Source organism: Aureococcus anophagefferens (genome assembly GCF_000186865.1).
Source record: "Aureococcus anophagefferens unplaced genomic scaffold AURANscaffold_23, whole genome shotgun sequence".
In the NCBI taxonomy this organism is placed as follows: Eukaryota; class Pelagophyceae; order Pelagomonadales; family Pelagomonadaceae; genus Aureococcus; species Aureococcus anophagefferens.
The window spans coordinates 178108-191511 of NW_008705583.1; the positions used below are offsets into that span (position 1 = coordinate 178108).

Here is a 13404-nt window from a genome sequence, read left to right on the forward strand (position 1 = left end):
GTCCCACGCGGCGTCGCCGGCGTCCTCGAGGGCCGCCGCGGCCGCGGCCGCGGCCTCGCCCTCCGCGACGACGCCGGCGGCGTAGGCCTCGCCGCCGCGCGCGGTCCGCGCCGCCGCGGCCGCGCGGTCCGCGGCCGCCGCCGCGTCGCCGCGCGCGTCCGTCTCCAGCGCCCAGGCCGCCGCGCGCGCGCGGTCCGCGGCCAGGGCGTCGGCGACGGCCGCCGCGGCCTCGGCGTCCGCCTTCTTGACGGCGGCCCGGGCCGCCGCCGCGGCCCGCGCCTCGGCCTCGGCGGCGGCGACCGCGGCCTCCGCGGCGGCCCGCTTCGCGGCGGCGACCACCGCCTCCGCGGCGGCCCGCTCCTTGAGGTCCGCGTGCGCCTTGGCCGTGGCGCGCGCCGCCTCATCCGCGCGCGCCTCTGCCGCAGCGGCGGCGGCGGCGGCGGCGACGCCCGCCGCGGCCTCGGCGGTCTTGGCGGCCTTGGCGGCCGCGGCCTCGGCGTCGGCCGCGGCCGCGCGCGCGGCCGCGTCGGCCTTGGTCGCCGCGGCGGCCGCCGCGGCCTTGGTCGCCGCGGCCTGCTGCTTCGCCGCGATGGCCGCGCGCTTCTTCTCCGCGGCAGCGGCCTTCTTCGAGTTCCAGAAACTCGAGAAGACGGGCGAGTCGGTCGCGGCGTCGTCGGCCTTGGCCTGGGCGACGGCGTCCCGCGCCGCGGCCGCCGCCGGAGCCGCCGGTTCCGCGCCGGCCTCGGCGCCCGGGAGCCGTCGCCGAGCCATGCGCTTGCGGGCCGTCTGCGCCGTCGCGGGGCTCGGGTCCTCGGCCGCGCCGCCCGGCGCGAGGCCGCCCGTCTTCTCGGCCTCGATGCGCTTTTCGAGCGCGAGGCGGCGCGCCTTGACCGTGGACGGCGCGGGCTTGGGCGGCGTGTTCGTCGCGTCGCCGAGCGGCGCCTTCGCGGGCGTCTTCGCGGGCGCCCGGCCCGCGGGGACGATCGCGTCGACGCCCCCGTAGTCCTGCGCCGTCATGATCGCGTCGCCGACGAAGCCGGGGGGGATGTCCCCCTCGAAGGAGCGCAGGCGGCAGGCGACGAGGCCCCGGGTCGGCGGCGACGGCGTCGGCGTCGGCGTCTCCGTCTCGTCCTTGACGTTGTAGAGCACGCTGTTCACCCGACGGATCTTCTCCATGAGCCCGGTGCTGATGCGGCTTCGGTTCTTGACGGTGTCCATGGTGCGAGACGAGGGCGAGAGCGCCGAGGAGCTCCGCGCGCCCACCGACGTCGTCGACCCGTCGCGTCGCGCGACGGTTTTTGCTCGAAGTAATTCGCTCGAGGCGAGGAGTGCAACTGTCGTGATTTGGTAAATAAAAAAAAAAAAAAAAGGCTAATTGAAGGCAGTAGACTCGATGGCGGCCTCCAGGGAATTACATCGGGCTGATCGCCCCCCCGACGGCCTCCTCGAACTCGGCCTTGCGGACCTCGTCCATGGCCGCGACGATGGCGTCGGCGATGGACTGGGCGGGCGTCCAGGTCGCGTGGAGGACGTAGGGCTCGTAGTTGCCGTCGACCTCGCCCTGGCCCATGACGAAGCGGACCTCGCGGTCGCGGAAGTAGGCCGTGGGCCCCTTGAAGGGGTAGCCCCCCGGGACGAGGAGCCGCATGGGCGTCTCCCGGGGCTCGGCGTCGAAGCGGACGTGCGCGGTCCAACGACGGGCGTCGCCGTCGTCGCCGCCCGCGAGCGCGGCCGGCGGCGCGTCGTCGGGCCTCACGGAGACGACGTTCTTCGGCAGCGCGCGCGGGTCGCCGTAGCGCCGGAGCTCGCCCTCGAGCCGCGCGGCGCGCTTCGCGGAGCCCGGGCGCGACCCGGGCCGGTCGTCCCGCGAGCCCCCGAGCACGCTCCCGAGCCACTGGCCGAACTCCTTGGACTTGCGCCGCAGGGCGTTCGTCGCCTGGCGCGGGCTCTCGAAGGAGAGGCGCCGCCGCGCGTCCTTGGCCTCCTCGGCGCCCGTCGGGGCGCTACGGGACGCCGCGAGGCGGCGGTCCGACGACGCGCCGGACGCGCGGAGCAAGCCGGGCCGCGCCGCGCCGTCGGGCAGCGCCTTGCCCGAGGGCACGGTCTGCAGCGCCGGCAGGTTTTCGGTCTGGAGCGGCGCGGGCCGCGCCGCCGCCGGCGCCGGCGCGGCCGCGGACGCGAGCACGGGCAGGTGCGCCGTCGGCGTCGCGGCGCCGCTCGGCGGCGGCGACGGGTCCGCGGGCCGCGGGAAAGGGCTGCAGGCCGCGTCGTGCGTCGGCGCCTTGGGCGGCGGCGACGCGCCGGCCCGGTTGAAGACGGACGCGCCGACGAGGTCGAGCGGCACGCCCCTCGCCGAGAAGCTCCGGAGGTCCTCGGCGATGCGCCGCGCGAGGGGCCGGCTCGAGATGCCGGCCTGGGCGAGGTCCGCCTCCTCGTAGAAGCTCAGCGTGCCGCCGTCGACGTTGCGGAAGCCGGCCTCGACGACGGCGGCCTCGACGCGGAAGTGGCGCTCGAGGAGGTGCGCCGTCTCGCCCACGCTGAGCTCCCGGAGCGCCTTCACCTGCGGCGCCGGCCCCGGCAGCACCTTGCCGGGGCTCGTCTTCACGCGCAGGCCATCGACCATGGCGGCAGCGCGGTGTGCGCCTCTCGCCGGCGGCCGCCGCCGCCGTTCTCGGCGGGGCAGCGCGCAGGGCCGGTGGGGCTGCACTCAAACTAGCTGCGGCACCGTCGCGGCATCGTCATCGGCCACGACCGCGGCAAAGCGAGGTGGAGCCGAGCTCCACGCGCGCTCGACGAGTGCAGCGCCGACGAGATGAGCAAGTCCATGGACGGCCGCGAGGCGAAGAATGCGACGGCGATCGCCGTCACGGAGGGTCTGAGCTCCGCGTTCCCCGTGGCGCTCGCCTCGGGCGCCGCCATCGGCCTGGGCCACAAGTTCCACGCGGGCTTCGCGAAGAACGTCGGCGCCTCGGGCAAGGTCGCCATGGCCATCATGCCGCCCTTCTTCGCCTTCGTCCTCGCCGGCGAGCACGCGATCAACCGCACGGTGCGCGAGGGCGGCGCCGCGGCCGCGGCCGGCGGCGCCGCGGCGCGGACGGGCTCGACGTGGCACCTGCGCGCGGCCAACTACTTCCACCACCACACGCTCATCTGCTTCGGGGCCATCATCACGCCCATGTACGGCGCGATCCTCAGCAACGAGCTCGCGAAGCCGCGGCCGCCGACGTGGCGATTCTCGCACGCGATCATCCACACCCGCGTCTTCGGCCAGGCCGCGGCCGTCGTCTCCCTCGTCCTCTGCTTCGGCTTCAAGGACATCATGACCAAGGCCGGCGCGCCCTTCGACGTCGGCGACGACTAGGGGGGGGGTGGGCGCGTCGTTTTTAGAATCCCCTCGAGATCGACGAGTCGGCCCGCCGCACGTTACTCGTCGTCGCCTCGGCGCCGCCGTCGGCGCCATCGCAGGAGCCCGAGGGCGCCGAGGACGGACAGCAGGGGCGCGACGGCGACGGCCGCCGGCGCGCGGTACGCCGGCGGCGGCGCCGCGCCTCGCGCGCGCCGCGCCTGCGCCGCCTTGATTCGCTCGACCATGGCGCGGTTCGACGGCGCCGGCGGCGCGCGGCGCGCGGCGGCGACGGCGATGCGCTCGGCGCCGGCCGCCTCGTCGGCCCAGCGGAGCACGTCGCCCACGCCGCCGCCCTCGTAGAGCCGACGGACGATCGTCAGCTTGAGATCCGTGGCGAGGCCCGTGACGTGGAAGCACGCGACCCGCGGGTCCTCCCGCACGGCGCGCGGCCGGTCGCCGCGCTTCGTCAGCTTCGCAAAGACTCGTTTGTCCAACCGCGCGAAGTCCGGCCCGCCGTCGCGGAGCGTCGCCCAGAAAAAAGCCTGGTCGCGAGCGAAAGGAACGCGCCCGCCGGCCGCGGCGAGGGCCTCGCGCCAGCCCGCGACGAGCCTCGAGTAGCATCCCGGGTCCTCGGCCCCGGCGTCGCGAGCACGAAGCCGACGTTGAGTTCGTCGTCGCGTTCGTTGTCCATGGCCGCCACCGCGTCCGCCGCGTCGAAGCTGCCCCCAGAGCGTCCGGCGAGCGCGGCGGCGGCGGCCGCGTACGCGTCCGCGAGCCAGACGACGTCGAGCTCGCTGTAGAGCACGCGGTGCCCCCGCTCGAGGAGCGCGCGCGAGACCTCGAACTTCGACAAACCGACGATGCCCGCGAGCAGGTCCGGCGACGCGACGTCGTAGCGGACCCGGCACGCCGCGTCGACGCCGAGGCCCAGGGCGATCACGACGCGCTGCGCGATGCCATAGGCGTCGAGGCGCGTCGACCAGGCCTCGAGGACGCGCGCGTAGGTCGCCGACGCCGTCGTGACGACGACGGGCAGCGTTCGCTGGAAGCGCTCGGCGCAGGCGAAGTCCCGCCGGGCGAGCGCGGAGCTCAGGTGCTCCGACATCGACGCTGCCCAGATTTACATGATCTCATCGTCGGGCGCAAGGGAAGCATGGCAGCATGTTGACGTTGAAGTTCATATTGAGGCCCTCGGAGAGCATGGGAAAGCCCGACCAGCGCAGACTCGATTCTGACCGCCGACGCGCTTAAACGCGTCGCAGCCGCCTTTACCCATCGATGCGTTCGTCCGCGTCGGCGACGCACTGCTTGACCATTACACGCGACGGCGGCGTCGAAGCAAAACCGCTCACACCGTCCGGCAATCGCTTCGGCCAGTGCGGCGACGGACGCTCTGAAAAGAAGGCGTCGCTCGACGCGCGGCGCGTCGCAAACATCGCCGACTGCGTCGCCGTGGCGGCTGGCGGCGGCAAGGACGCGGGCCACTCCGTCGCGGCGACGGCGGACGGCGCCGTCTACGCCTGGGGCTGCGACCGCTGGCAGCAACTGGGCCTCGGCAGCGCCGAGGCCGGCGCCGTCGGCTACACCTGGGAGGGCGGCCGGCTCTGGCGGACGTCGCCGCAGCGCGTCGGCGCGCTCGGCGACGTCGTCGACGTCGCGGCCGGCGCGGACCACAGCGTGGCGCTCTCGAGAGACGGCCGCGTCTTCGCCTGGGGCCGCGGCAACGACGGCCAGCTCGGGAACAAGGCCTTCGTCGGGCCGCCCCGAAAGGTCGCGGCGCTCTCCAAAGACGCGACGCGGCGCCCCGTCGCCGTCGCCGCCGCCGCGGCCTGCTCCTGCGCGTGGCTCGAGGACGCGCTCGGCTCCGGCACGGCGGCCTGCGTCGGGTCGTGCTCCAAGGTCGCGGCGTCCCTGCGAGAGGCGCTCGCGACGAAGGTCGACGCCAGGAAAACATGTCGCTTCGGCGAGTTCGCGGAGACGCTGACGTAGCCTTAATCTCGCGTCGCGTTAACGAGCCGCGGCGAGGAAGTCGGCGAAGGCCTCCGCTAACGTAGCCTTAATCTCGCGTCGCGTTGACGAGCCGCGGCGAGGAAGTCGGCGAAGGCCTCGGCGAGGAGCCTCCCCTTCAATGACCTCGTCAACGCAATCCTCATCGAGGCTGCTGCCCCTCGAGGATGATGGGCCTCATCGCGGCCGCAACAGCAGCTCTCGCCGCGCTGGCGGCTCCGACGCAGCCGGAGCCCGTGGCTCGGCTCGTGGGCCCGAAGATGCACAAGACGGGGTCGACGACGCTCGGCGGCATCCTCGCGCGGGCGTCGAACCGCTACGGCTGGACGGCGCGCCTCTACGGGACCATGCAGCCCATCGAGGAGTTCCCGCGCTTCGGCCCGCGGAGCCTGCCGCCGGAGAAGCCCGACATCCTCTACTGCCACGTCCTCGGCAGCGCGAACCACGGCAACCCGGCCGACTTCCACGTCGTCGGCAAGGGCGAGAAGTTCACGCTCCGGCGCGTCGCGAACTACACGGCGCCGCGGCTGCTCGCCTACCTGGACTTCGTCGTGCCCGGCGCGCGCCTCGTCCTGGCGCTGCGGGAGCCGCTGGGCCGCTACGTGTCCATGATGAACTACTTCACGTACGCGGAGCGCCAGTTCTCCAAGGACGCGCCGCTCTTCACGCGGCGGACGGTCGACGGGAAGCTCGAGATCGAGCCCGTGCCGGAGGTGGACCGGCTCTTCGAGATCATCCGGCCCCTCGTGGCGCGGGGCCTCGGCGCGGAGTACATGACGACGGTGCTGGGGCTGCGGACGCGGGACCAGACGGGCGCGTTCGTGAACTCGAACGCGTTCGCGGACGCGGCGATCCTCGTGACGTCGCACATGGACGAGTCGCTCGTCGTGCTGCGCCGCCTCCTCGACTGGGCGCCCGACGACGTGCTCCACCTCGACGTCCACGTCTCCTGCGAGGACAAGGTGCGCTGGGACGGGCGCCACGTCGCGTGCGTCGACGCGAACCTGAGCGGCGCGCCCGAGGCGCTCCGCGAGCGCATGCTCGCGCTCCACGCCAACGACCGCGCGCTCTACGCCGCGGCGCGCGTCGCCGTGGCCGCGCGCTTCGACGCCCTGGGGCCCGGCGGCGCCGCGGAGCTGTCGCGGCTCCGCGCGCGGAACGGCGCGCTCCCGTGTGGAAATCAACCACTGGTTTGGGACGTCCCGACCACACTTTGAAATTCTCTAGCTCGGTCAAATCGAAGTCGATTCGGCTGATTTTTGGACGAATCGATGGCTCATCGAGTTCTCGAAGCACGGCAGAAGAGCTCGCGTCAAAACCGTCGCATACGCTCACATCGAAGTCGGGTTGAAGATTTGATTTCCACACAGGCGCGCTCCGCGCGTACTGCGACCGCGGCGGGCCTTCGTCGACGTACCGGCCCGACGCGGCCATCTTCGAGAGCCGCGACCCCTGCGTGCCCTTCCTCATGAACGACGCGAGCTTCCCCGTCTACCTCAAGGCGCGGCGGCCTTTTTACGTTTTCGACGGCGCGGGCTTCACGGACGCGACTGGCGCGCGCGTGCCGCGGTTGAACCAGTCCGCGTGGCGGAGCATCGAGGACGTCGAGGCGGCCAAGGGCGACGCGCCCGGGGGCCGGCGGCGCCGGCGGCCGTCGCTCTCCCACGACGAGCGCGTCGCCCGCGCGCGCGCGCGCCGGGAGCAGGCGGGCGCGCGCGCGGCCGCGCCGGGCGACGACGACAAGGTGCCCCTCTGGGAGCGGCGCCGCAAGGCGCGCTACGGCGCCGACGTGGTCCGCGTGATGCGGGGCTAGCGATGGTTAGACCAGGTCCTTGGGCGCCGTCTCGGCGAGCTCGAGGCCCTCGTCGTCGTCGTCGTCCGCGGCGGACGCGGGCCCCGCGGCGTCGTCCGTGGACAGCTGCTGCATGGTCACGAGGAGCTGGGCGTGCTCCGTGGGCTTCCAGATGACGGTGACCGCGGCGATGACGGCGAAGTTGAGGATCTCGAGGGACACGGTCTGGAGCCAGTAGAGCTGCCAGGGCCAGTCGAAGAGCTCGAGGCGGCTCGCGAAGATGACGGCCGTCAGCACGGAGACGAGGCCGACGAAGGCGCCGATAGTGTAGGCGAGCTTCGTGTACATGGCGAGCTTGTAGGTCTGCTTGTCGTCCTTGAGCGCGTCCATCGTGCCCACCAAGGCCATGTAGATCCACACGAGGAAGCACAGGTCGAAGAAGAGCACGGGCAGGTCCGACGTCGTCGACGCCTTGCTCCCCGAGTGGAGGTCCGACGACTCCTCGACCTTGGTCACCGTGGCGACGATGGACGACACGAGGTAGCCCAGGAGCAGGAGCGCGACGCCGAGCGCCTCGCGCGTCGTCAGCGACGCGCGGACGACGCCGTGGCCCAGCGACACGACGAGGAGCAGGGCGCGCGTGAGCGTGCGCCGGAGGAACTCGAGCGTCATGGCGGCGATGACGTGGGACGGGAAGGGGCAGCAGAGCGGCGCGCCCGACGCGTTCATCGACAGGTAGGAGAAGAACCACGCGCCCGCCTCGGCCGCCGCGAGGAGCGCCGCCGCGAAGATGGCGTAGTGCAGCGGCAGCAGCTTGTCCCGGTGGATGACCAGCAGCGCGAAGAAGTAGGCGAGGAAGCACGCGAAGCTCGCGACGCGCACGAGCTCGAAGGGCAGGAACCCGAAATACATCGCCGGCAGGAACCCGTAGGGGTTCTTGAAGGTGATCGTCCCCTCGAGCCGCAGGAGCACGGGCGCCCAGGAGTCGCAGACCTGGAGCGCGACGTACTGGAGCCCGGACGTCGGGACCTCGTAGTAGAGCCGGATCTTTCGGCTCGAGACGGCGTCGACGGCGAACGACCGGCGCGCGCTCGTCTCGACGCCCGCGGGCAGCTCGCGCGCGCACAAGTTCACGCCGCCGAGCTCGAGCTCGCCGGGCGACGTGAACGCGAGGACCGTGACGTTCGCGCTGCTGTAGGGATTCGACAGCTGGCCCTCGAGGTCGACGAGGACGTACGACGCGCCGCGCGTCACCGGGAACGGGCCGTCGTCCGTGCCGTACTGGTAGAGCTCGCTGAAGCTGAGCTTCTCCTGGCCGTAGGTGTCCGAGATGTCCCACTTGTACGACGCGACGGCGCCCAGCCACGCGACGGCGACGAGCCGGCGCAGCATGGCGGATCTCGGGCGCGCAAGCGGTTTGCGCGGCGGTGAACGTCGAGCGCGACGACGCGGGCCTTCGCGAGCGCCGTGCGGCGTGAGAACGTCGCTCGAGGCGCGGCACGACGCAGCGACGAACGACGCGCGCAAGCAAAGGCGGCTGTGGCGAATCGAGTTTTGCGAGCGAAGCGCAAACGCCGAGGCAACCAAGCATCCGCGTCGGCGGCCCACGGCCACGGCGCTCTCGTCGGCGGCTAGCGGCGCCAGCGCTGCATGCCAACCATGATGGGCGGCTTCTTGAACCGCGTGTCGGGCTGGTTCTACGGCTCGAGCGGCGCCGACGACGAGACGCGCCCCGCGACGGACACGTCCCTGTGCTACTGGAGCGGCCGCGAGGACGACTTCGTCGCGCGCGACGTCTACGAGGACTTCGCCGGCCCGAAGCTGCTCGGCCCGCCCGGCCGGCCGCTGCGGCTGCTGGCGCTGCACGGCACGGGGTCGAACAACGACATCACGTCGATCCAGCTCGTGAGCCTCGAGTGGCACGAGAAGGCCGTCGTCGACTGCCTCGCGGGCCCGCTCGGCGCGAGCCCCTACAACTCGTCGTTCCCGCTCATGTCCGAGCTGCCCTTCAAGACCTGGTGGCGCGGCGGCGCGACGGCCCAGACTTTGCGGCCCGCGCTCGTCGGCGTTCTAGGGTTCATCGACGCGCACGGCCCCTACGACGGGCTCTACGGCTTCTCGGCGGGCGCGCAGCTCGTCGCGGCGCTGTCGGCGCCGGGCATGGCCGCGGCCCTCGGGTCGCGGCGGTCCTGGCGTTTCGTGGTGTGCGCGTGCGGCGTGTCCGTGGCCAACGGCGCGGCGGACGAGCTCCTCCGGAGCGCGCGGCCCGACGAGGAGGACCTGCCGGAGAAGGCCATGGACGACATCGACCTGCCGTCGCTCCACATTATTGGCCGCAAGGACGTCTGCCGGCCCATGAGCGTCGAGCTCGCCAAGACGTTCCGCGAGCCGACGGTCGTCTACCACGACGGCGGCCACGAGCTCCCGCTGACGCTGCGCAAGAACGCGGCCTTCAAGGCGGAGGTCCACGGGTTCCTCGAGCGGCGGTAATTGCGATTCTATGTGTGTCTCTGATATGAGAGTAGAGTGTCGGTTGACCGTGGCAGCTCATACTAACCCTCCTCGCCTCAATCGCCGCGCGCTCGGACACATCCGGATATCCGCACACCGTCGCGCGCGCCGGCGCGGGCTTCGCGCGCGCTCTCGCGCCGTTTTAGGGGGTGGATCGCGTCGCCCGCCTGGGCACCTCGGAGTGCATCGCCCGACGCGCGCCTCAGGGGGCGGCGCCGAAGGTTTTGAGCGAATCGAGGTTCGCGCGTCGCTGTCCGGCCTCACCGACCCCAGGCTGGACTCAATTTGAGCACCTCCGACGCATCACCGTCTCGCGCGCGCCGGCGCCGGCTCTGCGCGCGCTCTCGCGCCGTTTTAGGGGTTGGATCGCGTCGCCCATCCCCCTCAGAGTGCATCGCCCGACGCGCGCCTCGGGGGACCCCGCGCTGCTCCGCGACGGCGCGGCGCTGCTCCGCGCCGTCTTCAAGTTAAGAAGGGCTATAGTGTGCAGAAAAAACGTCGAAGCGACGGTCGGCGCGGGCGGGGGACTCTACTCGTCGTCGTCCGTGGACAGGTAGGCGACGACGGTGGCCTGCGTGTGGACGACGGTGCCGCCGGCGGCGGGGTCCGGCGCGATGGCGGCGTGGAACGTCGCGCCGAGGGAGTGGGAGCCCAGCGCCGCGGCGACCTCGGACGGCACGGGCGTGCCCGCGAACTCGAGCGTCGTCGCGCCCTTCTCGGCGAACGCGCGGCGCCGCGGCGCGAAGGCCGCGAGCAGCGCGCGCTCGCGGCGGTCGCGGTCGCCGACGCGGTAGAGCGCGACCTTGGTGCAGCCGGGCTTGACCTACGAACGCCGCCGTTTTTTTTCGGTTTCGGCGCGCGACGCGGGGACCCGGGCGTCCTCGCGAGCTGCGGGTCGCAGGCGACCTTGAGGGCGCCGTCCTCGACGCCGAGGGGCCTCCGGAGGGACACGGACTCGACGCCGAGCGGCCTGCGCGTGTCCGCGACGACGCCGACCAAGAGCCCCTCGAGGTCGCCCGCGGAGTCGCCCGCGCCGAGCGACCGCGCGCAGCACGTCTCCTCGTCGCCGTCGAGCCCCGTGATGGCGACGCCGCCGTCGACGGGCCGCGCGGAGGTGACGGTGCGCGGGCCCCGGAGCGTCGCGAGCGTCGGCCCCGCGGCGACGGCCGCGTCCAGGCGCACGCCCTCGAGCGCGATGCCGCAGACGCCCTCCCGGACGCGCTCCGCGGCAAAGGCGTCGCCGGCGACGAGCTCGCCGGACTCGTCCTCGAGGACGCCGCCGAGCTTCGTCGAGCCGGGGAGCACGACGTCCATGCGGCGGAGCCACGCGTCGAGATCGCCCCGCGGCGCCGCCGCGAGGAGCAGCAGCTCCGGCGCCGGCCCCGTGGCGTAGGCCTCCCAGGCGCCGGGCCGCGCCGCGTCGAAGTCCGGCAGGCCGTCGGCCTCGGACGCGAACGCGACGGCCGTCGCGCCCTCGGGCAGCTCGACGGCGGTCGCCGCGGCGACGACCTTGCCCGTTTTCTTCGTCGCGAAGGCCTCCCGCGGCGTCGCCGCGCCGACGACGGCGTCGGGCGTCGCGGCGCCGCGCAGGCCGTCGACGACGTCGCCGACGGCCCGCGACGCGACGACGACGACGGCGACGCGCGCCGCGCCGCCGAGCCGGTCGACGAGGTCGCGGCCGAGCTCCTCGCCGAGGAGCCGCGCGTCCGCGCCGGACTTGGTCGACGTGACGCAGCGCAGCGCGGGCGGCGGGGCCGTGAGCTGGTAGGGCAGCTTCTGGGCCTCCTCTTGGAGGGCGGAGTAGGCCAGCGAGAAGAACGGGCGCTTGTGTGCTACCGTGCGGGCGGCGGCGCGCAGGGCGAACATTGCTGTTTCTTGTGGAGTCGCCGGTCTTGTTCAGCTCTCCGGCGTGCACCTAGACGGCTTGGCGGGTGCCCACGCACCGGCGCTGGCCGCGCAGCACGAGGTTCGGGGCAGCTGTGGCTAAAACAGAAGGGCCAAATTCTCATGTTTCCCCCAGATTGCACTTCAATCACGCGCTCAGCTCGGCGCCGCCCGTCCGCCTCTTCGCGCGAGCCGCTCTCTCGCGCTTCCGGCGGCGGCTGGCCCGGGCTGGTCGCGAGAGTGCCACTTGTGGCCGCTGGGCTGCTCAATCCAAATTGCCGCAGTCGCACTTTCGCGCTCTTACCGCGCGTCGCGCACCCGGAGAGGCGCCCACGCAATGGTTGCAGCGTGCACGTCGACGAAGTCCCCATTCTCGACGACTCGAGTGCGACCGGTACCGTGCGCGTACACTCTCGAGGGGCAAGCTAGACGTCAAACACCTCTTCAAGCAATCGCCAGACAAGCTCAGCTCGAGCGGGATCGTCATCGAGCGTGCGATCATCGACCCCCTCGTGGGCGCGCACCGACTCCACCATGGTCCTCTCCCGCGCCCTGCGACCCATTGCGGCCCGGTCCCTGAGCACGGCGACGAAGTCGGCCCCGGCGGCGAGCGCGACGCCGTCCGTGGGCCTCGCGCCGCCGAACGCCGTCGAGGACGTCCAGGTGACGGCCGAGGCGACGGCGGCGCGCAAGCAGGAGATGGCCAAGGCCGCCAAGGCCAAGGTCGGGGGCAAGAGCGGCTGGCAGGCCTTCGTGTCCGGCGCGCTCGACGTCGTGCGCCCCGTGGCCGCGGCCGCGTGGCCGACGCTCATGCCCATCATCGACGCGCCGTCGCAAAAGCGCGTGCGCGACGCGGCGTCCATCGAGGACCTGCGCAAGGCCGCGGAGAAGCGCATGCACGCCATGACCTACGGCTACCTCGCCGGCGGCGCCGACGAGGAGATCGCGCTCCGCCGGTCCGTGAGCTGCTACGAGGACGTCGAGCTCCGCCACGCCGTCCTCCACGGCGTCGGCCACGGCGAGACGGACCTGCGCACGAACATCATGGGCGTCGAGGCGGATTTACCGTTCTTCGTCACGTCCTGCGCGGGCCAGCGCATGTTCCACAGCGACGGCGAGGTCGCGACGGCGACGGCCGCCGCGAAGCACAACGTCGCGATGGCGCTGAGCCAGCTCACGACGTCGACCTTCGAGGACGTGCGCGGCGCGGCGCCGAACCACGCCAAGATCCTCCAGCTCTACGTCTGGCGCGACCGCGTGCTCCTCAAGGAGGTGCTCGACCGCGCGAAGGAGGTCGGCTTCACGGGTTTGGCGCTCACGGCGGACTTCTCGTGGGTCGGCAACCGCGAGCGCGAGACGCGCACGGGCTTCACCGTGCCGCCCAACTACTCCTGGCGCCAGACCGTCGACGCCATGAAGTCGCCGGCCTGGACCTACGACTTCATGTCCCGCGTGCCCTACGGCTACAAGGCCGTCCCCGACGCGGACTTCCCCGCGGAGAGCCTCGTCGACTTCATCGCGCAGCAGATGAAGCCCGAGTTCGACTGGAAGGACGCCGAGTGGCTCTGCTCGGAGTGGGGCGACACGGGGAAGGTCGCCCTCAAGGGCGTCGCGCGCGGCGAAGACGCGAAGCGCGCCGTCGAGACGGGCTTCGACACGATCTGGGTCTCGAACCACGGCGGCCGCCAGCTCGAGTCCAGCGTCGCGCCCTTCGACGTCCTCCCCGAGGTCCGCGCCGCCGTCGGCCCGGACGTCGAGGTCATCATGGACGGCGGCGTCCGCCGCGGTTTGGACGTCATCAAGGCGCTCGCGCGCGGCGCGGACTCCGTCGCCTGCGGCCGCGCCTACCTCTACGGCCTCGCCG

The 13404-nt window shown here is 72.8% G+C and overlaps 5 protein-coding genes across 5 annotated transcripts; 3 read left to right on the forward strand and 2 right to left on the reverse strand.

Moving 5' to 3' along the window:
* Positions 1–2983: 2983 nt before the first annotated feature.
* Positions 2984–3361, forward strand: AURANDRAFT_66471 (expressed protein; the record flags this gene model as incomplete). Its single annotated transcript, XM_009041676.1, has 1 exon — positions 2984–3361. One exon carries the CDS (start codon positions 2984–2986, stop codon positions 3359–3361), a length of 378 nt encoding a protein of 125 aa, XP_009039924.1.
* A 1263-nt stretch (positions 3362–4624) lies between these two features.
* AURANDRAFT_66472 (hypothetical protein) lies at positions 4625–5335 on the forward strand (the record flags this gene model as incomplete). The annotated part of the gene is made up of 1 exon (XM_009041677.1): positions 4625–5335. The coding sequence occupies one exon, from the start codon at positions 4625–4627 to the stop codon at positions 5333–5335; it is 711 nt and encodes a 236-aa protein (XP_009039925.1).
* A 1837-nt stretch (positions 5336–7172) lies between these two features.
* On the reverse strand, positions 7173–8537 carry AURANDRAFT_66473 (expressed protein; the record flags this gene model as incomplete). The annotated part of the gene is made up of 1 exon (XM_009041783.1): positions 7173–8537. The coding sequence occupies one exon, from the start codon at positions 8535–8537 to the stop codon at positions 7173–7175; it is 1365 nt and encodes a 454-aa protein (XP_009040031.1).
* A 1648-nt stretch (positions 8538–10185) lies between these two features.
* AURANDRAFT_66474 (hypothetical protein) lies at positions 10186–10970 on the reverse strand (the record flags this gene model as incomplete). The annotated part of the gene is made up of 2 exons (XM_009041782.1): positions 10186–10479; positions 10563–10970. The coding sequence occupies 2 exons, from the start codon at positions 10968–10970 to the stop codon at positions 10186–10188; spliced, it is 702 nt and encodes a 233-aa protein (XP_009040030.1).
* Positions 10971–12350: 1380 nt separating this feature from the next.
* On the forward strand, positions 12351–13403 carry AURANDRAFT_31177 (hypothetical protein; the record flags this gene model as incomplete). Its single annotated transcript, XM_009041678.1, has 2 exons — positions 12351–12985; positions 13043–13403. Coding segments are annotated over 2 exons (996 nt in total), but the record flags the coding sequence as incomplete, so codon positions are not given.
* Between the last annotated feature and the right edge of the window lies 1 nt (position 13404).